Source organism: Syngnathus acus, chromosome 23 (assembly GCF_901709675.1).
Source record: "Syngnathus acus chromosome 23, fSynAcu1.2, whole genome shotgun sequence".
Taxonomy (NCBI): Eukaryota; Metazoa; Chordata; class Actinopteri; order Syngnathiformes; family Syngnathidae; genus Syngnathus; species Syngnathus acus.
This window is the reverse complement of record NC_051107.1, coordinates 6,653,158-6,677,708: the sequence shown is the minus strand read 5'-3', so window position 1 is coordinate 6,677,708 and position 24,551 is coordinate 6,653,158. Positions and strand designations below refer to the sequence as shown.

The following is a 24,551-nucleotide window of genomic DNA, read 5'->3' as shown; positions in this document are numbered from 1 at the left end:
CCGCATCACTGGAGAAGAAAGCTTAGCGCCGCCTGTACTTCCTGCGGAAACTCAGGCGAGCAAGTGCTCCTCCGGCCGTCATGACCACATTCTACCGTGGCACCGTTGAGAACATCCTCTCCAGTTGGATCGCTGCACTGAATACAACATGAAGGCCCTGCAGCGCATAGTGAACACGGCTGGTAAGATGATTGGATGTCCCTGAAGGACATTTACACCTCCCGTCTCACGACCGCGATTGTGAGTGATGCGAGTCACCCCGCTCACTCTTTGTTTGCTCTTCTGCCCTCTGGGAGGGAAGAGAGAGCTACAGGAGCCTGGGCTCGCTCCCGCACCACCAGACTCACCAACAGCTTCATTCTCCGGGCTGTTCGGATCCTGAAGTCTCTCCCCCCTCGGCTGCGTACTGCGTAGCGTCCTGTACTTTTGCGCTCTATTCTGACTGTCTGCTGTATGCACACTTGTTCCATTGTTGTTTTGTGTTATTTGTTGATTTATTATCACTATTCATCACGCTTATTTCTTCATTGTTTGTGCCTTCTGGTTTTTATTTTTTTGGTGTGTTTTACTTGTATGTATATTGTGTACTATGTCTTGTCACCGTGGGATAGTGGGAACGTTATTTTGATCTCTTTGTGTGTCTTGGCACAGGAGGAAGGATTGTTGCGTCCTTACCGCTTCGAAAACCTCCAAAGCGTTCCACAACTGCATTTTCGCCTTGGGCCTCATGGTGACATTTTTCCGGCTGTGGCTTGATGCACATCAAAATGTTCGGCAGGCGCTTCCACTTTTTTTTCTTCTTGGTCTTTGGCGGCGGCGGCGGCGCTTCTTCTTGGCTCTCGACCGGCAGCAAACACGTGCGAGTCGAGTACGGAGCCCCGTTCTCGACGGACGTCTGGCTCTTCTTCTCCCACCGCCGCCGTCTCCTCTTGGTGTACGCCATCAGGAGCCGAAACTCCAGCGTGTCTTGCAGGTTGTCTGCGTCTGGCCGGCTCAGGTCGTTGAGGTTGGCCAAAGGGTCATGAATTTCAACGCGTCCGTTTGCCATTAGCTCTGCTGCAAAGAAACACAAAACTAGCGTTTATACAGCAGAATGAAAAGATGATGAATATTCCATTCATGACCAAGTTGATCTTACAGTTTTGTCGCCCTCTGGTGGCGAGATGATTAAACATTACATTGGAGGTCACATAAGTGCGTCTTGTGACTTCACCGAAAGAAAGCACCAAGCAAATCCCATTTGGGTTACCGAAGCTGCCATGTACACCGAGACAAACTACAATTCATAGCTTTGTGAGAGAATCTATAATGGTCGGTTATATACACTGAAGATTTTATTTCAATGGGTAAACCTGACAGACATAACACTACTACATTGGAAAGAAACGTTTCCCTTGGAGTCAAAATAATGTAAGTAATTAAGACGTTTAAATGGGAGTACAAATGAGATTATAAAAGTAGACTAGCAACATTTCAAATAGAAAATGGCTTTATTCACACAGCAACTGGTTGAAAACCATTTGACGAATGGATCAACTCGAGACGTCAGCAGTCATTTTCAGTGCGACGAAAATGTTGCTTAAAGAAAGCTAAAGAAATACTTGAGGAATAATGGCTTTTTTTTTTAACCGGCAAACAGGTCCAAACAGGTCTCCTTACAAAACCGACTGCCTCGCTTTTTTCTGCCGCCGCTCACTTCTGCGTTCAGGCAAGTGTAATACGTATTGCGTCATGAAAACGTCATGACGTACGCGACCCCACCGCTTGAACGTCAACGTAAATTCATTTCAAACAAGAAAACACATTCATACGGAAGAGGATTAGGGCCAGTGAAGAAAAAAAAAACGAGGGGTGACTGGATTCTGACTTTTTTCTCAGAATTCTGACTTTAAAGTCAGAAGATGCACTTCATACAATAATTTCAGCGTGTAACTTTTATTTAAAATGAAGTATTAACAGACTGTCCCTATTTGTAGATTCCCGGGACCAGAAAGCAGAAATAAGTATGGCTGATTGTGACGATGGAAAAAGAGGAAACATGCATTCCAACAAAGAATAACAGAGAAACAGCATCATCTTCCAAATAAAGCACTTCAAGTCATCTTCAGCAGCGATACAAAAATAAGCCTGGATATGAAACACTCCGAACAATCATTTAATAGTTGAAACAATAAGATTCATCTTCACAATAATAATAAAGTTTATGCCAATACTGGAAAAGAATCAATTGTGAGGTCAGAAAATGCCATGCAGAACCAACGCTAGTGAGAATACCGTGTTTTTCCATGCACAATGCGCAAAATGTAACTCATTTATTGTCCTAAAATCTGGGGTGCGCATTACACATGGGTACAACAATTTTTGAAGAAAATCTCCCTCGAAATAAAACTTGAAATCACACCTTTCTTCTTGTTTGTTGTCAATCTCGCATCGCATTCATAATTGACGACATGGTTTGATGCGATGGTGCAATCCTTGATGGTGTGTTATTGTCAAATATTGTTTGTTTTTTAATCTCCATCGCAGACCGGATATCCTACGGAGGCAGTATCACTGCGCATGCGCACTATGGATCCGATGCGCAGAACGGATGCGCAAGACACGTCAGCTATATAAAGAGCGAGAGTTCAGTTCTCTACCTAAATGCGTATTACAGGTAATCTTTTATTTCACAACACTTTGCCTTGTTCCTTTCTTCTCTGCTGTTCACTTCAAACACGCGCCATACGAACACAATGCTCTCGTATCAGACGCTTGCTCGATCACCCGCTCGTTTGCTGTCACAATGTACCCTACACAAATCCGAAACATTTCTTCGCTATCGAGTTTGCTAGCGCACGCGCAGTGATACTGACCGGCAGAATAAAATCCGGTTGTTCCCAAAGATGATCTTTTTTCTGAAATAATTTTACGGTTACGGACTTAAGTAGGAGTCAAAATTTGGGTGCGTATTATACATGGGTACAGGCTTTTTTCCAGCATCGACATGCCATTTTTAGGGTGCGTATTATACATGGGGGCGCATTATACATGGAAAAAAAACAGTACATTTAGGCATGTTTCTTTGTCGTTGTTGTAAATGTAAAGCACACAAAGCAAAAATGGTTTGTTTGCGTTTGGGAGGTGAGTGACGTTTGGAAACTCACCCCGCCCCAGTTGAGCGTCCTGGCGAGGTCATTTCCTGTTCCCAGAGGAAGGACGGCCACCGGAGGCTGCGGGTTCATCTGTAGCTCGTCCAGCGTGGACAGGATCCAGCCCACCTAGGCAAGCAGGAAATGGATTGTGCTAAGGGGGCGGGGCGAGGCCAAGGAGGGGCGGGGCCATTGCGGAAGGACGTCAACGCAAAATGTACCGTGCCGTCTCCACCGCAGGCCAGGATCCTCAAGTTTGGCACTTTGCGATACAAATCCAACCTGAAAGAGCAAAGCGGAGTGGAGAGGGTGGCGCTCTGTCGCTTATGGATAGCGCCGGACACTCACGCCTCCCGAAGGCCGCCCTGCGACAGGTCAAAGACTTGCCGCAAGTTCAGGATCCACATGAACATCTGGAGCAGCTTGGCGCCCTGCGGACAGGAAGCAGATGGGCTGGGATGGACGGCCAGCGACCTTTCTGACCTTCTGCTCGCTAGCCACGCTCATGCCAACCTGGTTGCCTCCGCTCTTGGGGTTGACGAAGACCAGGATGGGCTTCATGAGCGGCGAGGGCAGCGGCTTCAGCATGAACGGCCGCCATTTGGACTCCTGAGGGAGGGCGAGGGAGGGAACGTCAGCGCCGCGTGCGGCCGAGAGGGAGGTCACGTGCAAGTCGCCATCCGTGTCGCTTACGTCCGGCCCCTTCTTGCTGGTCCTGCGCTTGAAAGACGTGCGCTTTTTCCTCCTGGCCGAGTTCTTGAGCAAGCTCTGTGCATAGATGGGCTTAGCGGTTAGCGCTAAGCGCCGTTAGCGCTCGGCGGGTGGCGCTCGGCGCTCGCCTGCGGTTTCCCGACTCTGATGATCCAGGACGGAGGCACGATGACGGCGGCGTGGGCGCCCAGCGAGCACGGTTCCTCGATCTGGTGCAGCATGAAGCACGTGACCTTGTTGTGGAACTGCCCGGCACACAAATTAGCACCGGCCTGCAGCTCGTTTCAACATTTTCCCACAACATCACATCGCCGAGTTCGTTACATGTTTTGTTTCTAGTCTGACGGAATTTCGCTGAGATGGTGGGCAAGCCCGCTCGCGCGCGAGAATTCCAATTTGAGCCCAACTCACAGCCTGCTTGCACCACGAACAGCTGATGGCGATGATTTCGTTACTGTGGAAGAACTTCTGCTGAAAGCTCTGCGGAAGGAAAGGACAAACAAAAGACGAGGACGGAAAGGGATGTCGCTCGCAGAGACCGTTTAACGGGGCGGGCGGGCGGCCATTTTGCCGGCCTGCCTGCGTGGCTGCCACCGACCTTCCCGCACTGCTTGCACTTGCCGTCCTGGCGCCGGCGGTGCACCCAGTGGTGCCTCAGCACGTTCTGCCGGCAGAGAGCAGACGGCGCCGCCTTACACCTGGCCCCGCTCGGACCTCCCGTCGGGAGACTTACATCTCGCGGGCACCGCGAGCCTCCTTCCCTGAAAGTCGGCTTGCACCTGAAGTTGATCTTGATCACGAGACGGCCAAGGCGTCACGTCAGGGCTTTGGACTTGCTGTGTGCGTGCGTGCATGCGTGTGCACTACCTTCTCCAGCTGCTCGGTGCAGCTGGTGTGGACGACGATCTTGCAGGCGGCGCACTTCCTCCTGGGCGCAGACTTCTTCAAGCACAAACACACAGGTCGGCTGTCAAGACGGGCAGGCGGCAGATGACTTGGAGCGAGCTCACCGCAGCCTTGAGCAGGCAGGCGTCCTCCCCGAGGTAGCAGAGTTCGCCCGAGCAGCTGGTCTCCATCCACAGGTGGTCGCCGTTGACGGCGTTCTCCTGCCGGGTGGATGGGCGGGCGAGACTGCCATCATTTTCGTGGCGGGCTGGGATTTTCAGAGTGCGCCAGCGGAGAATTTGCTTTCTCCCAAAGTGAATTTCCCCGTCTGTCTGTCTGTCTATGTATGAAGTGGGCGGGCTTGGGCAGACAGGGCAGGGCGTTGGTCTGACACCTTTGGATGCCACGGCGACAATTACGTTGGGAAGGCGCTCGCTCGCTCACACGGTGAGACCAGACGACGCGAAGGAGACCGACAAGTGAGTTTGCTTTCTTTTTTTTGACCCGTATAGACACATAGTTTTGCTTTTAACAAGGAGCGACCGTTTGTGGCGTTATTTAGTGAGCCGGCCGGATGGTCGGACGCTTTCTCCATATATTGTCAGTTGTTTTCTTTGATTGAAGTTTGGCGGAGGTTGGGGGTCCCCGGGGGTCCCCTACTTCTTTAGGGAACGTAACGACAAGGAAGCGAAGCCAGTAGCAAAGTCAGTGTCGCGCAGCCTCGAGAACCAGGAAGCAAGTGCTAATAAGGGTGGAAATCAGGCCACCTTCTGCGCTTTGGGTGTGGAATGGTGTTGTGCAAGAAAATCAAGGTTCGCCTTTTGCTTTCAGTTTCACGGGGGAAAGATGGCTCAGGATGCCGAGAGCAAGGAGCTGCTGTTGAAAACGCTGGAAGACCTGGGGCAGGAGGACTTCAAGAAGTTCAAGTTTTATATGCGTCTGCCTAAGAGCAAAAAAGCAAACGCAGACCGGCCTGACATCGCCGAAGAGCTGGTGAACAGGTACAGCAAGAAGGCTGTAGCGGAGACCAGCAAGATTTTGAAGAAGATCGGCAACTATGAACTGGCCAAGAAGCTGCAAATCAAAGGTAAGGTGAGCGTGGCTTCTGGTGGAGGGGGGGCTTTCCACAAAGCAGCTCTCCGATGCTGCCCTACCCCTCTTGCCCCCTTCACTTGCCTCCTTGAGTGGAAGTGGCGGCATGGGCGCAGCACGCTTGCGGCCAGGCCTAAAGACGCGTTTGATCTCCTTCAGGTGTCACCCGTGCGCCCTCAGATAGCATCTCCTTAGAGGTCCAGATGGGCGAATTCAAGCGGGAGCTGCAAGAGAACCTGCGGGCCATGTACTGCAAGGCTCCCGAGGGCAACACGGAGCGCAGCCAGCAGGAGGCTCTGGAGAGCGTCTACACCAAGCTCCACATTAGCCGCGGCGTCGCCGGTCTTCCCGACAAGCAGCACGAGGTCCTTCAGATGGAGATGCGCGGCCAAGACGAGGAGGAGGAGTCCATCGAGCCGTGCGACATCTTCAAAAGCGAGAAGCCCCTTCGCACCATGGTCACCGTGGGCTTCGCGGGCATCGGGAAGACCTTCCTGGTGCGCAAGTTTGTCCTGGACTGGGCCAACGGGACAACCAACACAGACGTGGACTTCATCTTTCCCTTGCCCTTCCGCGAGTTGAACTTGGAGGAGGAGGAACGCTTTTCGCTGGCAGAGCTCATCCAGCACTTCATGTGCGACAGCAAGGCGGCCATCGAGAGGCTGCAGCACATCTTGGTCAGGATGCAAGATTTGGGCAAGCGCACCTACCAAAGCAGCAACGTCAAGATTTTGTTTGTACTGGACGGCTTGGACGAGTGCCGCCTCAAACTGGACCTGAGCGACGAGCGCAAGGAGCGCCTGGATGTGACCCAAGCCTACCCCGTGGAGGTGCTCCTGGCGCATCTCATCAAGGGGAACCTGCTTCCCTGCGCCCGGCTTTGGATCACCACGCGGCCCCAGGCGGCCCGCGACATCCCGCCGCGCCTGGTGGACGGCAGAACCGAGGTGAAAGGCTTCAGCCGCTCCCAGAGGCTGGACTACTTCAGGAAGAGGTTCCCCAATGACGAGGAGGACGTCATCGAGCACATCCAAAAGTCCCGCAGCATTTTCATCATGTGCCACATGCCCATCTTCTGCTGGCTCACCGCCACCGTTCTCCGAGATTATCGGCAGCACGGAAAGAAGCTGCCCGAAACCCTGACCGAGATGTACACAGAGTTCCTCCTCTATCACCTGGGCAGGTCCGAGGAGCGAGGCGGCCAGAAGAGAACGGAGTACGTCAAAGCGCTGGCCAAGATGGCTTTTCGGCATCTCATGAAAAAGCAACAGATCTTCTACGAGAGCGACTTGCGGGAAAGCGGCTTGGATGCCTCGCAGGTCGCAAAACACTCGGGAGTCTTCACCGAGGTCTTCGAGGAGGTACCCCCGCTCAAGAAATACCAACGCGGCAAGATGTTTCAGTTCATCCACCTGAGCATCCAGGAATATCTGGCCGCTCTCTACGTGATGATGAGCCTGTTCCAGGACAACAAGAACGTGCTGGGAGAGCTCCCGATGCATTCCGAGCAGACGTCGCTCGTCCGGGTCCACGAGGCGGCCATCCGCAAAGCCTCAGAAAGTGAGGGAAACCTGGACTTGTTCCTCCGCTTCTTGGTGGGCCTTTCCTTGCAGTGCAACCAGAAGCTCATGGGCGAGCTGCTGAAGGCTCCCGAGAACTTCAGCCACAGCAACGCAGAAACAGTCCGCTTGATCGAGCAACAGATAGATAAAAACTCTCCTGAGGAGAACATCAACTTGTTCTACTGCCTGAAAGAGCTGAAGGACGAGTCCCTGCTGAAGCAGATCGAAATGTTCCTCGAAGAATTGCGGTTCCACGGTGAGAACGTACCTCTGGCCATGTGGTCAGCCCTGCTCTTCTTCTTGCGGGCTTCTGACAAAGCCATGAGCTGCTTCGAACTCCGGCGATACGCTCCGTCCGAGAAGGGGCTCCTGATGCTGCTGCCGGTGGTCAAGGCTTCTCGAAAATCAGTGTAGGTGCCGTCGAGCCAGCACGTTGAACCGGCCGCCCACATGTGTCAGCCGGCCGTCCTCTTGTCTTCTCAGGCTCCGGAACTGCAACCTGAGCGAGAAAAGCTGCGAGGCGCTGGCCTCCGTTCTAAGCTCGCCCGGCAGCCTGAGGGAGCTGGATCTCAGCCACAACGATTTGTACGACGACGGGCTGGAGGCGCTCGCCGCCGGACTGGCAAAGCCGCAGTGCACCTTGCAAGTCCTCAAGTAAGGCTCTCCTCCACCCCCGTCGAGCGAGCGGCAGAAGGCCAGCCGGCCCAAGAACCTTGGGCTTGTGTCAGCCGGCCGCCCTCTTGTCTTCTCAGGCTCTGGGACTGCAACCTGAGCAAGAAAAGCTGCGAGGCGCTGCCCTCCGTTCTAAGCTCGCCCTGCAGCCTGGATCTCAGCTGGAACGACTTGGGTGACGACGGGCTGGAGGCGCTCGCCGCCGGACTGGCAAAGCCGCAGTGCACCTTGGAAGTCCTCAAGTAAGGCTCTCCACCACCCCCGTCGAGCGAGCGGCAGAATGCCAGCCGGCCCAAGAACCTTGGGTTTGTGTCAGCCAGCCGCCCTCTTGTCTACTCAGGCTCTGGGACTGCAACCTGAGCAAGAAAAGCTGCGAGGCGCTGGCCTCCGTTCTAAGCTCGTCCCGCACCCTGAGCTATCTGGATCTCAGCTGGAACGACTTGGGTGACGACGGGCTGGAGGCCCTCGCCGCCGGACTGGCAAAGCCGCAGTGCACCTTGGAAGTCCTCGCGTAAGGCTCTCCCTCCACCCCCGTCGAGCGAGCGGCAGAAGGCCATCCAGCCCAAGAACCTTGGGCTTGTGTCAGCCGGCCACCCTCTTGTCTTCTCAGGCTCTGGAAGTGCAAGCTGAGCAAGAAAAGCTGCGAGGTGCTGGCCTCCGTTCTAAGCTCACCCTGCAGCCTGAGCACGCTGGAGCTCAGCTGGAACGACTTGGGTGACGACGGGCTGGAGGCGCTCGCCGCCGGACTGGCAAAGCCGCAGTGCACCTTGCAAGTCCTCAAGTAAGGTTCTCCTCCACCCCCGTCGAGCCAGCGGCAGAAGGCCAGCCGGCCCAAGAACCTTGGGCTTGTGTCAGCCTCCCTCTTGTCTTCTCAGGCTCGAGAAATGCAACCTGAGCAAGAAAAGCTGCGAGGCGCTGGCCTCCGTTCTAAGCTCGCCCGGCAGCCTGAGGGAGCTGGGGCTCTGCGACAACGACTTGGGTGACGACGGGCTGGAGGCGCTCGCCGCCGGACTGGCAAAGCCGCAGTGCACCTTGGAAGTTCTCACGTAAGGCTCTCCTCCACCCCCGTCGAGCGAGCGGCAGAAGGCCAGCCGGCCCAAGAACCTTGGGCTTGTGTCAGCCGGCCGCCCTCTTGTCTTCTCAGGCTCTGGAAGTGCAAGCTGAGCAAGAAAAGCTGCGAGGCGCTGGCCTCCGTTCTAAGCTCGCCCGGCAGCCTGAGGGAGCTGGGGCTCTGCGACAACGACTTGGGTGACGATGGGCTGGAGGCGCTCGCCGCCGGACTGGCAAAGCCGCAGTGCACCTTGCAAGTCCTCAGGTAAGGCTCTCCTCCACCCCCGTCGAGCGAGCGGCAGAAGGCCAGCCGGCCCAAGAACCTTGGGCTTGTGTCAGCCGGCCGCCCTCTTATCTTCTCAGGCTCGGGAGCTGCAAGCTGAGCAAGAAAAGCTGCGAGGCGCTGGCCTCCGTTCTAAGCTCGCCCGGCAGCCTGAGGGAGCTGGGGCTCGGCGACAACGACTTGGGTGACGACGGGCTGGAGGCGCTCGCCGCTGGACTGGCAAAGCCGCAGTGCACCTTGGAAGTCCTCGCGTAAGGCTCTCCTCCACCCCCGTCGAGCGAGCGGCAGAAGGCCAGCCGGCCCAAGAACCTTGGGCTTGTGTCAGCCGGCCGCCCTCTTGTCTTCTCAGGCTCAAGAAATGCAACCTGAGCAAGAAAAGCTGCGAGGCGCTGGCCTCCGTTCTAAGCTCGCCTGGCAGCCTGAGGGAGCTGGATCTCGGCGACAACGACTTGGGTGACGACGGGCTGGAGGCGCTCGCCACCGGACTGGCAAAGCCGCAGTGCACCTTGCAAGTTCTCAGGTAAGGCTCCCCTCGAACGGCAGAAGGCCAGCCAGCCCAAGAACCTTGGGCTTGTGTCAGCCGGCCGCCCTCTTATCTTCTCAGGCTCCATGACTGCCACCTGAGCAAGAAAAGCTGCGAGGCGCTGGCCTCCGTTCTAAGCCCGCCCGGCAGCCTGAGGGAGCTGAAGCTCGGCGACAACGACTTGGGTGACGACGGGCTGGAGGCGCTCGCCGCCGGACTGGCAAAGCCGCAGTGCACCTTGCAAGTCCTCGGGTAAGGCTCTCCTCCACCCCCGTCCAGCGAGCGGCAGAAGGCCAGCCGGCCCAAGAACCTTGGGCTTGTGTCAGCCGGCTTCTCTCTTGTCTTCTCAGGCTCAATAGCTGCAAGCTAAGCGAGAAAAGCTGCAAGGCGCTGGCCTCCGTTCTAAGCTCGCCCGGCAGCCTGAGGGAGCTGGATCTCGGCGACAACGACGGGCTGGAGGCGCTCGCCGCCGGACTGGCAAAGCCGCAGTGCACCTTGGAAGTCCTCGGGTAAGGCTCTCCCTCCACCCCCGTCGAGCGAGCGGCAGAAGGCCAGCCGGCCCAAGAACCTTGGGCTTGTGTCAGCCGGCCGCCCTCTTGTCTTCTCAGGCTCGAGAAATGCAACCTGAGCAAGAAAAGCTGGGAGGCGCTGGCCTCCATTCTAAGCTCGCCCTGCAGCCTAAGGGAGCTGGATCTCACCGACAACGACTTGCGTGACAACAGGCTGGAGGCACTCGCCGCCGGACTGGCAAAGCCGCAGTGCACCTTGGAAGTTCTCACGTAAGGCTCTCCTCCACCCCCGTCGAGCGAGCGGCAGAAGGCCAGCGGGCCCAAGAACCTTGGGTTTGTGTCAGCCGGCCGTCTTCTTGTCTTCTCAGGCTCAAAAGCTGCGAGCTGAGCAAGAAAAGCTGCGAGGCGCTGGCCTCCGTTCTAAGCTCACCCTGCAGCCTGAGGGAGCTGGAGCTCAGCTGGAACGACTTGGGTGACGACGGGCTGGAGGCCCTCGCCGCCGGACTGGCAAAGCCGCAGTGCACCTTGCAAGTCCTCACGTAAGGCTCTCCTCCACCCCCGTCGAGCGAGCGGCAGAAGGCCAGCCGGCCCAAGAACCTTGGGCTTGTGTCAGCCGGCCGCCCTCTTGTCTTCTCAGGCTCCGGGACTGCAACCTGAGCAAGAAAAGCTGCGAGGCGCTGGCCTCCGTTCTAAGCTCGCCCGGCAGCCTGAGGGAGCTGGATCTCAGCCACAACGATTTGTACGACGACGGGCTGGAGGCGCTCGCCGCCGGACTGGCAAAGCCGCAGTGCACCTTGCAAGTCCTCAAGTAAGGCTCTCCTCCACCCCCGTCGAGCGAGCGGCAGAAGGCCAGCCGGCCCAAGAACCTTGGGCTTGTGTCAGCCGGCCACCCTCTTGTCTTCTCAGGCTCTGGGACTGCAAGCTGAGCAAGAAAAGCTGCGAGGCGCTGGCCTCCGTTCTAAGCTCGCCCTGCAGCCTGAGGAAGCTGGAGCTCTGCAACAACGACTTGGGTGACGACGGGCTGGAGGCGCTCGCCGCCGGACTGGCAAAGCCGGAGTGCGCCTTGCAAGTCCTCTGGTAAGGCTCTCTTCCACCCCAGTCCAGCGAGCGGCAGAAGGCCAGCCGGCCCAAGAACCTTGGGCTTGTGTCAGCCGGCCGCCCTCTTGTCTTCTCAGGCTCCAGTTGTGCAAGCTGAGCAAGAAAAGCTGCGAGGCGCTGGCCTCCGTTCTAAGCTCGCCCGGCAGCCTGAGGGAGCTGGATCTCAGCTGCAACGATTTGTACGACGACGGGCTGGAGGCGCTCGCCGCCGGACTGGCAAAGCCGCAGTGCACCTTGCAAGTCCTCGGGTAAGGCTCTCCTCCACCCCCGTCGAGCGAGCGGCAGAAGGCCAGCCGGCCCAAGAACCTTGGGTTTGTATCAGCCAGCCGCCCTCTTGTCTTCTCAGGCTCGTCAACTGCAACCTGAGCAAGAAAAGCTGCGAGGCGCTGGCCTCCGTTCTAAGCTCGCCCTGCAGCCTGAGGGAGCTGAATCTCAGCGGTAACGATTTGTACGACGACGGGCTGGAGGCGCTCGCCGCCGGACTGGCAAAGCCGCAGTGCACCTTGCAAGTCCTCGGGTAAGGCTCTCCTCCACCCCCGTCGAGCGAGCGGCAGAAGGCCAGCGGGCCCAAGAATCTTGGGTTTGTGTCAGCCAGCCGCCCTCTTGTCTTCTCAGGCTCAGGGACTGCCAACTGAGCAAGAAAAGCTGCGAGGCGCTGGCCTCCGTTCTAAGCTCGCCCGGCAGCCTGAGGGAGCTGGGGCTCGGCGACAACGACTTGGGTGACGACGGGCTGGAGCCGCTCGCCGCCGGACTGGCAAAGCCGGAGTGCACCTTGCAAGTCCTCGGGTAAGGCTCTCCTCCACCCCCGTCGAGCGAGCGGCAGAAGGCCAGCCGGCCCAAGAACCTTGGGCTTGTGTCAGCCTCCCTCTTGTCTTCTCAGGCTCGAGAAATGCAACCTGAGCAAGAAGAGCTGCGAGGCGCTGGCCAAGGCTCTCCGGTCCAACCCCTCCCACCTCCAAGAGCTGAAGCTGTGGCGCAATGACATCAAAGAGGAAGAAAGGCAGGTCTTGGCGGAGGTCCAAAAGGATCCTCACTGCAGTGTGAAGATCACGTGGTAGGTTCCAAACATCGTCTGAATGGACCGGCGACACTTGCGCGTTGAAGAAAATGGGTAGCTACAAAAACAGATGTGCTCACAGCTCATGGACTAAAGCAGCTAAAGTCACACCAGAAAGAAACATTGGAAGCATCTCATTCTAGCTAGTACACACCAAATCAACAACGACCACAGAAGTAGACATTTTTTAACGAGATGTGATGGACTGACTATGTGGTCATGAGAAATGTTTTGAGAATAACTTGATGATCGGATATATTCGTATTTGTTGTGCACTTTAAAATAACAAAGTGCTCAATGCATGCCAAACGCTTGACTGTATCTATCTTAACTTTTGTCTAGGTCTGATCTTCCAGATGAGTGAAGAATCTTCTGGAGAGAGGGAAATGTCTTGCCGAATAATAAAAAGATATGTATGGAAGTATTATTAACTGAGAATGTGCCGAAAGTGCGTGGAATGTGAGAAGAAGAAACAAAAGCACGCTACGCGGTGAGTAAAAGCAGAATTGCGTGCACGTGGTGTTGCAGCACACAACGTCAGGATGATGGGATCGCTGGCTCACGCAACAGTCCTTCCTCCCTCCCTCCGCCCACGTGTCGAGCGCTTTATTGGAGGCGGCGAACGGCGGGCGCCGCTTGTTTGCGCCACTCCAATCCAGCCCTGATGTTTTATTAACGAGCCATTATTGACATCGCCCGGTGTGCGTGCGGCGTGCTAAAGGCCAGCCGTGATGAGGAGAAAGGAAGCTTCACGGGATTGTTACACCGGCAAAAAAAAAAAATAAAAAATCCTGCTTCGCTTGGACCGGCCGAAGCGACAAAAGAACACGAGAGCGCTCCAGCGGCCTTGGAGTGGCCATTTGTGGCTCGAGTGCAAATGATAATGGAGTGGCGCTTTTAACGTCAACGGGAGATGAGTCACAAAAAAAGAAACATGGCCAAAGCACTTTGACTCGCATGGTGCCGCACTTTGAGTCTCCGGCGGTTACTCCACGTGGAGCCAGCGTCAAATCGGGAAGAAGTACTTTGAGGTGCCTACCGTCCAGTCCATGCGGGTGCGAAGCTCCTTGCCGGGGCCGTTGGAGGCGGGAGGCGGAGCTACCTGCAGCGGCCCCAGGTGTTGCAGACCCGACCGTGAGATGGCTTTCCTGCATGGGGGGGGAGCACAAAAGAAGATTTTTGTTTTAAAGCGCACACACGCACGTGCAAAGGAATTAAGGAGGAGCCGCCACTACGGGCTTTCCGGATGTTCTGACTCGGCCGTCGGAATTAGAAATGAATGAATGAATGAGGTTTTCTTTTTTTTTCTTCAAACAAATGACCCACGGACTTATGTGGCAACCGGCTTCGGTTTCAGCGGGCCGCCTGTCACCAACTGTCAAGCCGGACGACAAAGAGGATGTCAGACTTGGATCAGGGAGAGGACTCGGATGCAGAGTGCCAACAAAAGGTGTTTATTCTAACAGGCTGAAGACAGCACAAAAAGAAAAAGCGCCTCAAAAGGAGGGACAACAAGGCTGGAGACAGTAAAAACCAAAAGCGCCTCAAAGCGAGGGAAATACGGTGGTAAAAAACATAACTAAAAAACACAGAGCTCAGGCTTGACAAAAAGGTATACTCACGCAATCGCTAGTGTTCAAGACGCACTGGCACAAGACGCGGGGAAGACGCAGGCTATATACACACACAGAAGGGGGAGGACACAGGTGCAGACAATAGGGGCCAACGACACAGGTGCACACAATTAGGATCAGGGACGTCAAGTGGCCTGACGCACAGAGGAAGGACCCACCAACTGAAACGAGAGGAGAGTTAGTTACCAAAACAAAACAGGAAGTGACAATACGACCAACAGGACAAGACAAAAACAACTCACAAAACATGACAGCATGACATAACCCCCCCCCCCCCACTAGGGCCGGATCCCAGACGGGCCAGGAGCATCAGGGTGAGCCGCGTAGAAGTCGGCAAACAGTCCGGGATCCAAGATGAAACTCTGCTGCACCCATTGCCGCTCCTCTGGCCCATAACCCTCCCAGTCCACCAGGAACTGCCAGCCCCGACCCCACCTGCGCACCGCCAATAGCTCCTTGACCGTGTAAGCCTGCCCACCCCCCACTGTCCCCGGAGGCGGCACGGGGCCCGGCACCATCCCACTGTCCCTGGCTGGTTTGACCCTCCCGACGTGGAAGGTGGGGTGAACGGCAAGGGATCTGGGCAGGCGAAGACGCACAGCGGCTGGGTTAACGACCTTGGAGATGGGAAATGGACCCACAAAACGGGGGGCCAGCTTCCTGGAGTCCACCTGGAGGGGAAGGTCTTTTGTGGACAGCCAGACCCGTTGGCCCCGCCGGTAGACGGGCGCCGGTCGTCGCCTCCGGTCGGCCATCCTCTTGACCCTATCACCTTGGCGGACCAGCGTGGCCCGTGCCGCCGCCCAGATGCGACGACAGCGACCCACCACGGCGCGCGCCGAGGTAACGGACACCTCCGGCTCACTGTCGGGGAAGACCCCGCGGGGGCTGGTAGCTAAATACGCACATGAAGGGGGACATCCCGATAGCCGTGGTAGGCAGGGAATTATGGGCGTATTGCACCCACGTGAGGTTCTTGCTCTACGAGGAGGGGTTCTGGGTCACTAGGCAGCGGAGGCCTGTTTCCAGCTGCTGGTTTATGCGCTCCGCCTGACCGTTCGCCTCCGGGTGGTAGCCCGAAGTGAGGCTCACGGTGGCCCCTATGAGCTTGCAAAACTCTTTCCAAAACCTGGATACAAATTGGGGACCCCTATCAGAAACGACGTCCCGCGGGAATCCGTGAATTCTGAAAATGTGGTCCATCATGACTTCTGCCGTTCGCTTTGCAGAAGGCAACTTGGACAGGGCAATGAAGTGAGCCATTTGGAAACTCGGTCCACCACGGTGAGTATAGTCGTCTTCCCCTTTGACGCAGGAAGCCCCGTGACAAAGTCCACCGAGATTTGGGCCCACGGTCGAGAAGGAATGGGGAGGGGTTGCAGCAGACCCGCACGGGCGCCGGGGGTGTTCTTGTTCCGAGCACAGACGGAGCAGGCTGCAACGTATTCCCTGACGTCTGCCCCCATGGATGGCCACCAGAATCGCTGTTGAATCACGTACAGGGTTCTTCGCACGCCTGGATGACAGGCGAGCCGGGAGGTGTGTGCCCAGTGGACAACCTGGGAACGCAGCCTGGTGGGAACAAACAGTCGATTCTCTGGGCATCCCCTAGGGCAGGGGTCACCAACTCCGGTCCTCAAGGGCGCCAATCCAGCCTGTTTTAGGTGCAGCCCTGCAACAACACACCTGATTCAAATGATCAGCTCATCAGCAAGCTCTATTAAGGCTGATAGCGATCCTGATTATTTGAATCAGGTGTGTTGCAGGGGGGATACATCTAAAACAGGCTGGATTGGCGCCCTTGAGGACCGGAGTTGGTGACCCCTGCTCCAAAGCGTTCCACAACTGCATTTCCGCCTTGGGCCTCATGGTGACATTTTTCCGGCTGTGGCTTGATGCACACCGAAATGTTCGGCAGGCGCTTCCACTTTTTTTTCTTCTTGGTCTTTGGCGGCGGCGGCGGCGCTTCTTCTTGGCTCTCAGCAAACACGTGCGAGTCGAGTCCGGAGCCCCGTTCTCGACGGACGTCTGGCTCTTCTTCTCCCACCGCCGCCGTCTCCTCTTGGTGTACGCCATCAGGAGCCGAAACTCCAGCGTTTGTTTGCGTTTGGGAGGTGAGTGACGTTTGGAAACTCACCCCGCCCCAGTTGAGCGTCCTGGCGAGGTCATTTCCTGTTCCCAGAGGAAGGACGGCCACCGGAGGCTGCGGGTTCATCTGTAGCTCGTCCAGCGTGGACAGGATCCAGCCCACCTAGGCAAGCAGGAAATGGATTGTGCTAAGGGGGCGGGGCGGGGCGAGGCCAAGGATGGGCGGGGTCATTGCGGAAGGACGTCAACGCAAAATGTACCGTGCCGTCTCCACCGCAGGCCAGGATCCTCAAGTTTGGCACTTTGCGATACAAATCCAACCTGAAGGAGCGGAGTGGAGAGGAGAGGGTGGCGCTCTGTCGCTTATGGATAGCGCCGGACACTCACGCCTCCCGAAGGCCGCCCTGCGACAGGTCAAAGACTTGCCGCAAGTTCAGGATCCACATGAACATCTGGAGCAGCTTGGCGCCCTGCGGACAGGAAGCAGATGGGCTGGGATGGACGGCCAGCGACCTTTCTGACCTTCTGCTCGCTAGCCACGCTCATGCCAACCTGGTTGCCTCCGCTCTTGGGGTTGACGAAGACCAGGATGGGCTTCATGAGCGGCGAGGGCAGCGGCTTCAGCATGAACGGCCGCCATTTGGACTCCTGAGGGAGGGAACGTCAGCGCCACGTGCGGCCGGCCGGAGTGAGGGAGGTCACGGGGAAGTCGCCATCCGTGTCGCTTACGTCCGGCCCCTTCTTGCTCGTCCTGCGCTTGAAAGACGTGCGCTTTTTCCTCCTGGCCGAGTTCTTGAGCAAGCTCTGTGCATAGATGGGCTTAGCGGTTAGCGCTAAGCGCCGTTAGCGCTTGGCGGGTGGCGCTCGGCGCTCGCCTGCGGTTTCCTGACTCTGATGATCCAGGACGGAGGCACGATGACGGCGGCGTGGGCGCCCAGCGAGCACGGTTCCTCGATCTGGTGCGGCATGAAGCACGTGACCTTGTTGTGGAACTGCCCGGCACACAAATTAGCACCGGCCAGCAGCTCGTTTCAACATTTTCCCACATCACACCGCCGAGTTCGTTACAGGTTTTGTTTCTAGTCTGACGGAATTTCGCTCAGATGGTGGGCAAGCCCGCTCGCGCGCGAGAATTCTAATTTGAGCCCAACTCACAGCCTGCTTGCACCACGAACAGCTGATGGCGATGATTTCTTTACTGTGGAAGAACTTCTGCTGAAAGCTCTGCGGAAGGAAAGGACAAACAAAAGACGAGGACGGAAAGGGATGTCGCTCGCAGAGACCGTTTGACGGGGCGGGCGGGCGGCCATTTTGCCGGCCTGCCCGCCTGCGTGGCTGCCACCGACCTTCCCGCACTGCTTGCACTTGCCGTCCTGGCGCCGGCGGTGCACCCAGTGATGCCGCAGCACGTTCTGCCGGCAGAGAGCAGACGGCGCCGCCTTACACCTCCACCTGGCCTGGGCCCCGCTCGGACCTCCCGTCGGGAGACTTACATCTCGCAGGCACCGCGAGCCTCCTTCCCTGAAAGTCGGCTTGCACCTGAAGTTGATCTTGATCACGAGACGGCCAAGGCGTCACGTCAGGGCTTTGGACTTCCTGTGTGCGTGCGTGCGTGTGCACTACCTTCTCCAGCTGCTCGGTGCAGCTGGTGTGGACGACGATCTTGCAGGCGGCGCACTTCCTCCTGGGCGCAGACTTCTTCAAGCACAAACACACAGGTCGGCTGTCAAGACGGGCAGGCGGCAGATGACTTGGAGCGAGCTCACCGCAGCCTTGAGCAGGCAGGCGTCCTCCCCGAGGTAGCAGAGTTCGCCCGAGCAGCTGGTCTCCATCCACAGGTGGTCGCCGTTGACGGCGTTCTCCTGCCGGGTGGATGGGCGGGCGAGACTGCCATCATTTTCGTGGCGGGCTGGGATTTTCAGAGCGCGCCAGCGGAGAATTTGCTTTCTCCCAAAGTGAATTTCCTCATCTGTCTGTCTGTCTATGTATGTATGAAGTGGGCGGGCTTGGGCAGACAGGGCGTTGGTCTGACACCTTTGGATGCCACGGCGACAATTACGTTGGGAAGGCGTTTGCTCGCTCGCTCACACGGTGAGACCAGACGACGCGAAGGAGACCGACAAGTGAGTTTGCTTTCTTTTTTTTGACCCGTATAGACACATAGTTTTGCTTTTAACAAGGAGCGACCGTTTGTGGCGTTATTTAGTGAGCCGGCCGGATGGTCGGACGCTTTCTCCATATATTGTCAGTTGTTTTCTTTGATTGAAGTTTGGGGGAGGGGGGGTCCCCGGGGGTCCCCTACTTCTTTAGGGAACGTAACGACAAGGAAGCGAAGCCAGTAGCAAAGTCAGTGTCGCGCAGCCTCGAGAACCAGGAAGCAAGTGCTAATAAGGGTGGAAATCAGGCCACCTTCTGCGCTTTGGGTGTGGAATGGTGTTGTGCAAGAAAATCAAGGTTCGCCTTTTGCTTTCAGTTTCACGGGGGAAAGATGGCTCAGGATGCCGAGAGCAAGGAGCTGCTGTTGAAAACGCTGGAAGACCTGGGGCAGGAGGACTTCAAGAAGTTCAAGTTTTATATGCGTCTGCCTAAGAGCAAAAAAGCAAACGCAGACCGGCCTGACATCGCCGAAGAGCTGGTGAACAGGTACAAGAACGCTGTGGCGGAGACCAGCAAGATTTTGAAGAAGATGGGCAACTATGAACTGGCCAAGAAGCTGCAAATCAAAGGTAAGGTGAGCGTGGCTTCTGGTGGAGGGGGGGCTTTCCACAAAGCAGCTCTCCGATGCTGCCCTACCCCTCTTGCCCCCTTCACTTGCCTCCTTGAGTGGAAGTGGCGGCATGGGCGCAGCACGCTTGCGGCCAGGCCTAAAGACGCGTTTGATCTCCTTCAGGTGTCACCCGTGCGCCCTCAGATAGCATCTCCTTAGAGGTCCAGATGGGCGAATTCAAGCGGGAGCTGCAAGAGAACCTGCGGGCCATGTACTGCAAGGCTCCCGAGGGCAACACGGAGCCCAGCCAGCAGGAGGCTCTGGAGAGCGTCTACACCAAGCTCCACATTAGCCGCGGCGTCGCCGGTCTTCCCGACAAGCAGCACGAGGTCCTTCAGATGGAGATGCGCGGCCAAGACGAGGAGGCGGAGTCCATCGAGCCGTGCGACATCTTCAAAAGCGAGAAGCCCCTTCGCACCATGGTCACCGTGGGCTTCGCGGGCATCGGGAAGACCTTCCTGGTGCGCAAGTTTGTCCTGGACTGGGCCAACGGGACAACCAACACAGACGTGGACTTCATCTTTCCCTTGCCCTTCCGCGAGTTGAACTTGGAGGAGGAGAAAAGCTTTTCGCTGGCAGAGCTCATCCGGCACTTCATGTGCGACAGCAAGGCGGCCATCGAGAGGCTGCAGCACATCTTGGTCAGGATGCGAGATTTGGGCAAGCGCACCTACCAAAGCAGCAGCGTCAAGATTTTGTTTGTACTGGACGGCTTAGACGAGTGCCGCCTCAAACTGGACCTGAGTGACGAGCGCAAGAAGCGCCTGGATGTGACCCAAGCCTACCCCGTGGAGGTGCTCCTGGCGCATCTCATCAAGGGGAACCTGCTTCCCTGCGCCCGGCTTTGGATCACCACGCGGCCCCAGGCGGCCCGCGACATCCCGCCGCGCCTGGTGGACGGCAGAACAGAGGTGAAAGGCTTCAGCCGCTCCCAGAGGCTGGACTACTTCAGGAAGAGGTTCCCCAATGACGAGGAGGACGTCATCGAGCACATCCAAAAGTCCCGCAGCATTTTCATCATGTGCCACATGCCCATCTTCTGCTGGCTCACCGCCACCGTTCTCCGAGATCATCGGCAGCACGGAAAGAAGCTGCCCGAAACCCTGACCGAGATGTACACAGAGTTCCTACTCTATCACCTGGGCAGGTCCGAGGAGCGAGGCGGCCAGAAGAGAACGGAGTACGTCAAAGCGCTGGCCAAGATGGCTTTTCGGCATCTCATGAAAAAGCAACAGATCTTCTACGAGAGCGACTTGCGGGAAAGCGGCTTGGATGCCCCGCAGGTCGCAAAACACTCGGGAGTCTTCACCGAGGTCTTCGAGGAGGTACCCCCGCTCAAGAAATACCAACGCGGCAAGATGTTTCAGTTCATCCACCTGAGCATCCAGGAATATCTGGCCGCTCTCTACGTGATGATGAGCCTGTTCCAGGACAACAAGAACGTGCTGGGAGAGCTCCCGATGCATTCCGAGCAGACGCCGCTCGTCCGGGTCCACGAGGCGGCCATCCGCAAAGCCTCAGAAAGTGAGGGAAACCTGGACTTGTTCCTCCGCTTCTTGGTGGGCCTTTCCTTGCAGTGCAACCAGAAGCTCATGGGCGAGCTGCTGAAGGCTCCCGAGAACTTCAGCCACAGCAACGCAGAAACAGTCCGCTTGATCGAGCAACAGATAGACAAGAACTCTCCTGAGGAGAACATCAACTTGTTCTACTGCCTGAAAGAGCTGAAGGACGAGTCCCTGCTGAAGCAGATCGAAATGTTCCTCGAAGAATTGCGGTTCCACAGTGAGAACGTACCTCCGGCCATGTGGTCGGCCCTCCTCTTCTTCTTGCGGGCTTCCGACGAAGCCATGAGCTACTTTGCACTTGAGGATTACGCTCCGTCCGAGGAGGGGCTCCTGATGCTGCTGCTGGTGGTCAAGGCTTCTCGAAAATCAATGTAGGTGCCGTCGAGCCAGCACGTTGAACCGGCCGCCCACATGTGTCAGCCGGCCGCCCTCTTGTCTTCTCAGGCTCAGTGGCTGCAAGCTGAGCAAGAAAAGCTGCGAGGCGCTGGCCTCCGTTCTAAGCTCGCCCGGCAGCCTGAGGGAGCTGGATCTCAGCCACAACGATTTGTACGACGACGGGCTGGAGGCGCTCGCCGCCGGACTGGCAAAGCCGCAGTGCACCTTGCAAGTCCTCGGGTAAGGCTCTCCTCCACCCCCGTCGAGCGAGTGGCAGAAGGCCAGCCGGCCCAAGAACCTTGGGCTTGTGTCAGCCGGCCGCCCTCTTGTCTTCTCAGGCTCGAGCAATGCGAGCTGAGCAAGAAAAGCTGCGAGGCGCTGGCCTCCGTTCTAAGCTCGCCCTGCAGCCTGAGGGAGCTGGAGCTCAGCTGCAACGACTTGGGTGACGACGGGCTGGAGGCCCTCGCCGCCGGACTGGCAAAGCCGCAGTGCACCTTGGAAGTCCTCGGGTAAGGCTCTCCCTCCACCCCCGTCGAGCGAGCGGCAGAAGGCCAGCCAGCCCAAAAACCTTGGGCTTGTGTCAGCCGGCCGCCCTCTTGTCTTCTCAGGCTCAATTGCTGCGAGCTGAGCAAGAAAAGCTGCGAGGCGCTGGCCTTTGTTCTAAGCTCGCCCTGCAGCCTGAGGGAGCTGGAGCTCAGCTGCAACGACTTGGGTGACGACGGGCTGGAGGCCCTCGCCGCCGGACTGGCAAAGCCGCAGTGCACCTTGCAAGTCCTCGAGTAAGGCTCTCCTCCACCCCCGTCCAGCGAGCGGCAGAAGGCCAGCCGGCCCAAGAACCTTGGGCTTGTGTCAGCCGGCCGCCCTCTTGTCTTCTCAGGCTCGAGCAATGCGAGCTGAGCAAGAAAAGCTGCGAGGCGCTGGCCTCTGTTCTAAGCTCGCCCTGCAGCCTGAGGAAGCTGGACCTAGGCTGGAACGACTTGGGTAACGACGGGCTGGAGGCGCTCGCCGCCGGACTGGCAAAGCCGCAGTGCACCTTGCAAGTCCTCGCGTAAGGTTCTCCTCCACCCCAGTCGCGCGAGCGGCAGAAGGCCAGCCGGCCCAAGAACCTTGGGCTTGTGTCAGCCGGCCGCCCTCTTGTCTTCTCAGGCTCGAGAAATGCAACCTGAGCAAGAAAAGCTGCGAGGCGCTGGCCTCCGTTCTAAGCTCGCCCTGCAGCCTGAGGGAGCTGGATCTCGGCGAGAACGACTTGCGTGACGACGGGCTGGAGGCGCTCGCCGCCGGACTGGCAAAGCCGCAGTGCACCTTGCAAGTTCTCAGGTAAGGCTCTCCTCAAGCGGCAGAAGGCTAGCCGGCCCAAGAACCTTGGGCTTGTGTCAGCCGGCCGCCCTCTTGTCTTCTCAGGCTCCGGCACTGCGAGCTGAGCAAGAAAAGCTGCGAGGCGCTGGCCTCCGTTCTAAGCTCGCCCGGCAGCCTGAAGGAGCTGAAGCTCGGCGACAACGACTTGGGTGACGACGGGCTGGAGGCGCTCGCCGCCGGACTGGCAAAGCCGCAGTGCACCTTGCAAGTCCTCAAGTAAGGTTCTCCTCCACCCCCGTCCAGCGAGCGGCAGAAGGCCAGCCGGCCCAAGAACCTTGGGCTTGTGTCAGCCGGCCTCTCTTGTCTTCTCAGGCTCAATAGCTGCAAGCTAAGCGAGAAAAGCTGCAAGGCGCTGGCCAAGGCTCTCCGGTCCAACCCCTCCCACCTCCAAGAGCTGAAGCTGTGGCGCAATGACATCAAAGAGGAAGAAAGGCAGGTCTTGGCGGAGGTCCAAAAGGATCCTCACTGCAGTGTGAAGATCACGTGGTAGGTTCCAAACATCGTCTGAATGGACCGGCGACACTTGCGCGTTGAAGAAAATGGGTAGCTACAAAAACAGATGTGCTCACAGCTCATGGACTAAAGCAGCTAAAGTCACACCAGAAAGAAACATTGGAAGCATCTCATTCTAGCTAGTACACACCAAATCAACAACGACCACAGAAGTAGACATTTTTTAACGAGATGTGATGGACTGACTATGTGGTCATGAGAAATGTTTTGAGAATAACTTGATGATCGGATATATTCGTATTTGTTGTGCACTTTAAAATAACAAAGTGCTCAATGCATGCCAAACGCTTGACTGTATCTATCTTAACTTTTGTCTAGGTCTGATCTTCCAGATGAGTGAAGAATCTTCTGGAGAGAGGGAAATGTCTTGCCGAATAATAAAAAGATATGTATGGAAGTATTATTAACTGAGAATGTGCCGAAAGTGAGAAGAAGAAACAAAAGCACGCTACGCGGTGAGTAAAAGCAGAATTGCGTGCACGTGGTGTTGCATCACACAACGTCAGGATGATGGGGTCGCTGGCTCACGCGACAGTCCTCCCTCCCTCCCTCCCTCCCTCCCTCCCTCCCTCCCTCCCTCCGCCCACGTGTCGAGCGCTTGATTGGAGGCGGCGAACGGCGGGCGCCGCTTGTTTGCGCCACTCCAATCCAGCCCTGATGTTTTATTAACGAGCCATTATTGACATCGCCCGGTGTGCGTGCGGCGTGCTAAAGGCCAGCCGTGATGAGGAGAAAGGAAGCTTCACGCGATTGTTACACCGGCAAAAAAAAAAAAAAAAAAATCCTGCTTCGCTTGGACCGGCCGAAGCGACAAAAGAACACGAGAGCGCTCCAGCGGCCTTGGAGTGGCCATTTGTGGCTCGAGTGCAAATGATAATGGAGTAGCGCTTTTAACGTCAACGGGAGATGAGTCACAAAAAAAGAAACATGGCCAAAGCGCTTTGACTCGCATGGTGCTGCACTTTGAGTCTCCGGCGGTTACTCCACGTGGAGCCAGCGTCAAATCGGGAAGAAGTACTTTGAGGTGCCTACCGTCCAGTCCATGCGGGTGCGAAGCTCCTTGCCGGGGCCGTGGGAGGCGGGAGGCGGAGCTACCTGCAGCGGCCCCAGGTGTTGCAGGCCCGACCGTGAGATGGCTTTCCTGCATGGGGGGGGGGAGCACAAAAGAAGATTTTTGTTTTAAAGCGCACACACGCACGTGCAAAGGAATTAAGGAGGAGCCGCCACTACGGGCTTTCCGGATGTTCTGACGCGGCTTTCGGAATTAGAAATGAATTTTTTTTTTTAAACAAATGACCCACGGACTTATGTGGCAACCGGCTTCGGTTTCAGCGGGCCGCCTGTCACCAACTGTCAAGCCGGACGACAAAGAGGATGTCAGACTTGGATCAGGGAGAGGACTCGGATGCAGAGTGCCAACAAAAGGTGTTTATTCTAACAGGCTGAAGACAGCACAAAAAGAAAAAGCGCCTCAAAAGGAGGGACAACAAGGCTGGAGACAGTAAAAACCAAAAGCGCCTCAAAGCGAGGGAAATACGGTGGTAAAAAACATAACTAAAAAACACAGAGCTCAGGCTTGACAAAAAGGTATACTCACGCAATCGCTAGTGTTCAAGACGCACTGGCTGGCACAAGACGCGGGGAAGACGCAGGCTATATACACACACAGAAGGGGGAGGA

General features: G+C 56.9%; 2 protein-coding genes and 1 long non-coding RNA gene across 20 annotated transcripts in view; 1 reads left to right on the top strand and 2 right to left on the bottom strand.

Moving 5' to 3' along the window:
* Positions 1 to 800: 800 nt before the first annotated feature.
* On the bottom strand, positions 801 to 24,551 carry LOC119116966 (diacylglycerol kinase iota-like). The gene is made up of 12 exons (XM_037242837.1): positions 24,469 to 24,551; positions 23,904 to 24,012; positions 18,062 to 18,157; positions 17,919 to 17,993; positions 17,742 to 17,845; positions 4,441 to 4,540; positions 4,167 to 4,322; positions 3,971 to 4,087; positions 3,825 to 3,899; positions 3,645 to 3,740; positions 3,480 to 3,562; positions 801 to 1,056 (listed from the first exon to the last, which is right to left on the bottom strand). The coding sequence occupies exons 2-12, from the start codon at positions 23,913 to 23,915 to the stop codon at positions 1,029 to 1,031; spliced, it is 942 nt and encodes a 313-aa protein (XP_037098732.1). The 5' UTR covers positions 23,916 to 24,012; positions 24,469 to 24,551; the 3' UTR covers positions 801 to 1,028.
* LOC119116923 (protein NLRC5-like) overlaps positions 5,534 to 24,551 on the top strand; it is a 138,789-nt gene continuing 119,771 nt past the window's right edge. For all 17 annotated transcript variants that reach the window (XM_037242703.1, XM_037242699.1, XM_037242700.1 and 14 more), the window contains exons 1-23: positions 5,534 to 5,814; positions 5,979 to 7,791; positions 7,865 to 8,035; positions 8,134 to 8,295; positions 8,394 to 8,564; positions 8,664 to 8,700; positions 8,966 to 9,099; positions 9,198 to 9,368; positions 9,467 to 9,637; positions 9,736 to 9,906; positions 10,518 to 10,688; positions 10,787 to 10,957; positions 11,056 to 11,226; positions 11,325 to 11,495; positions 11,594 to 11,764; positions 11,863 to 12,033; positions 12,132 to 12,302; positions 21,072 to 21,242; positions 21,341 to 21,511; positions 21,611 to 21,781; positions 21,880 to 22,050; positions 22,149 to 22,319; positions 22,404 to 22,574. In XM_037242703.1, coding sequence (XP_037098598.1) covers positions 5,574 to 5,814; positions 5,979 to 7,791; positions 7,865 to 8,035; positions 8,134 to 8,295; positions 8,394 to 8,564; positions 8,664 to 8,700; positions 8,966 to 9,099; positions 9,198 to 9,368; positions 9,467 to 9,637; positions 9,736 to 9,906; positions 10,518 to 10,688; positions 10,787 to 10,957; positions 11,056 to 11,226; positions 11,325 to 11,495; positions 11,594 to 11,764; positions 11,863 to 12,033; positions 12,132 to 12,302; positions 21,072 to 21,242; positions 21,341 to 21,511; positions 21,611 to 21,781; positions 21,880 to 22,050; positions 22,149 to 22,319; positions 22,404 to 22,574 — 5,465 coding nt within the window. In that variant the 5' untranslated portion in view covers positions 5,534 to 5,573. The remainder of the gene's footprint in view (positions 5,815 to 5,978; positions 7,792 to 7,864; positions 8,036 to 8,133; positions 8,296 to 8,393; positions 8,565 to 8,663; positions 8,701 to 8,965; positions 9,100 to 9,197; positions 9,369 to 9,466; positions 9,638 to 9,735; positions 9,907 to 10,517; positions 10,689 to 10,786; positions 10,958 to 11,055; positions 11,227 to 11,324; positions 11,496 to 11,593; positions 11,765 to 11,862; positions 12,034 to 12,131; positions 12,303 to 21,071; positions 21,243 to 21,340; positions 21,512 to 21,610; positions 21,782 to 21,879; positions 22,051 to 22,148; positions 22,320 to 22,403; positions 22,575 to 24,551) is intronic.
* LOC119116977 lies at positions 9,729 to 11,568 on the bottom strand. Of its 2 annotated transcripts, none has more exons than XR_005096394.1 (3): positions 11,554 to 11,568; positions 11,072 to 11,284; positions 9,729 to 9,751 (listed from the first exon to the last, which is right to left on the bottom strand). It is a non-coding gene; the product is annotated as an uncharacterized LOC119116977 (long non-coding RNA). The 2 variants fall into 2 exon arrangements; XR_005096393.1 differs by lacking the exon at positions 9,729 to 9,751 and adding an exon at positions 10,245 to 10,275.

Excerpts from the sequence above, each read along its gene's own strand:
- LOC119116966 (XM_037242837.1), bottom strand. Across the intron at positions 4,088-4,166 it reads TCAGACTAGAAACAAAACAT|TTCCACAACAAGGTCACGTG; the intron begins GTAACGAACTCG and ends TGTGCCGGGCAG. Across the intron at positions 3,741-3,824 it reads CCAGCAAGAAGGGGCCGGAC|GAGTCCAAATGGCGGCCGTT; the intron begins GTAAGCGACACG and ends GCCCTCCCTCAG.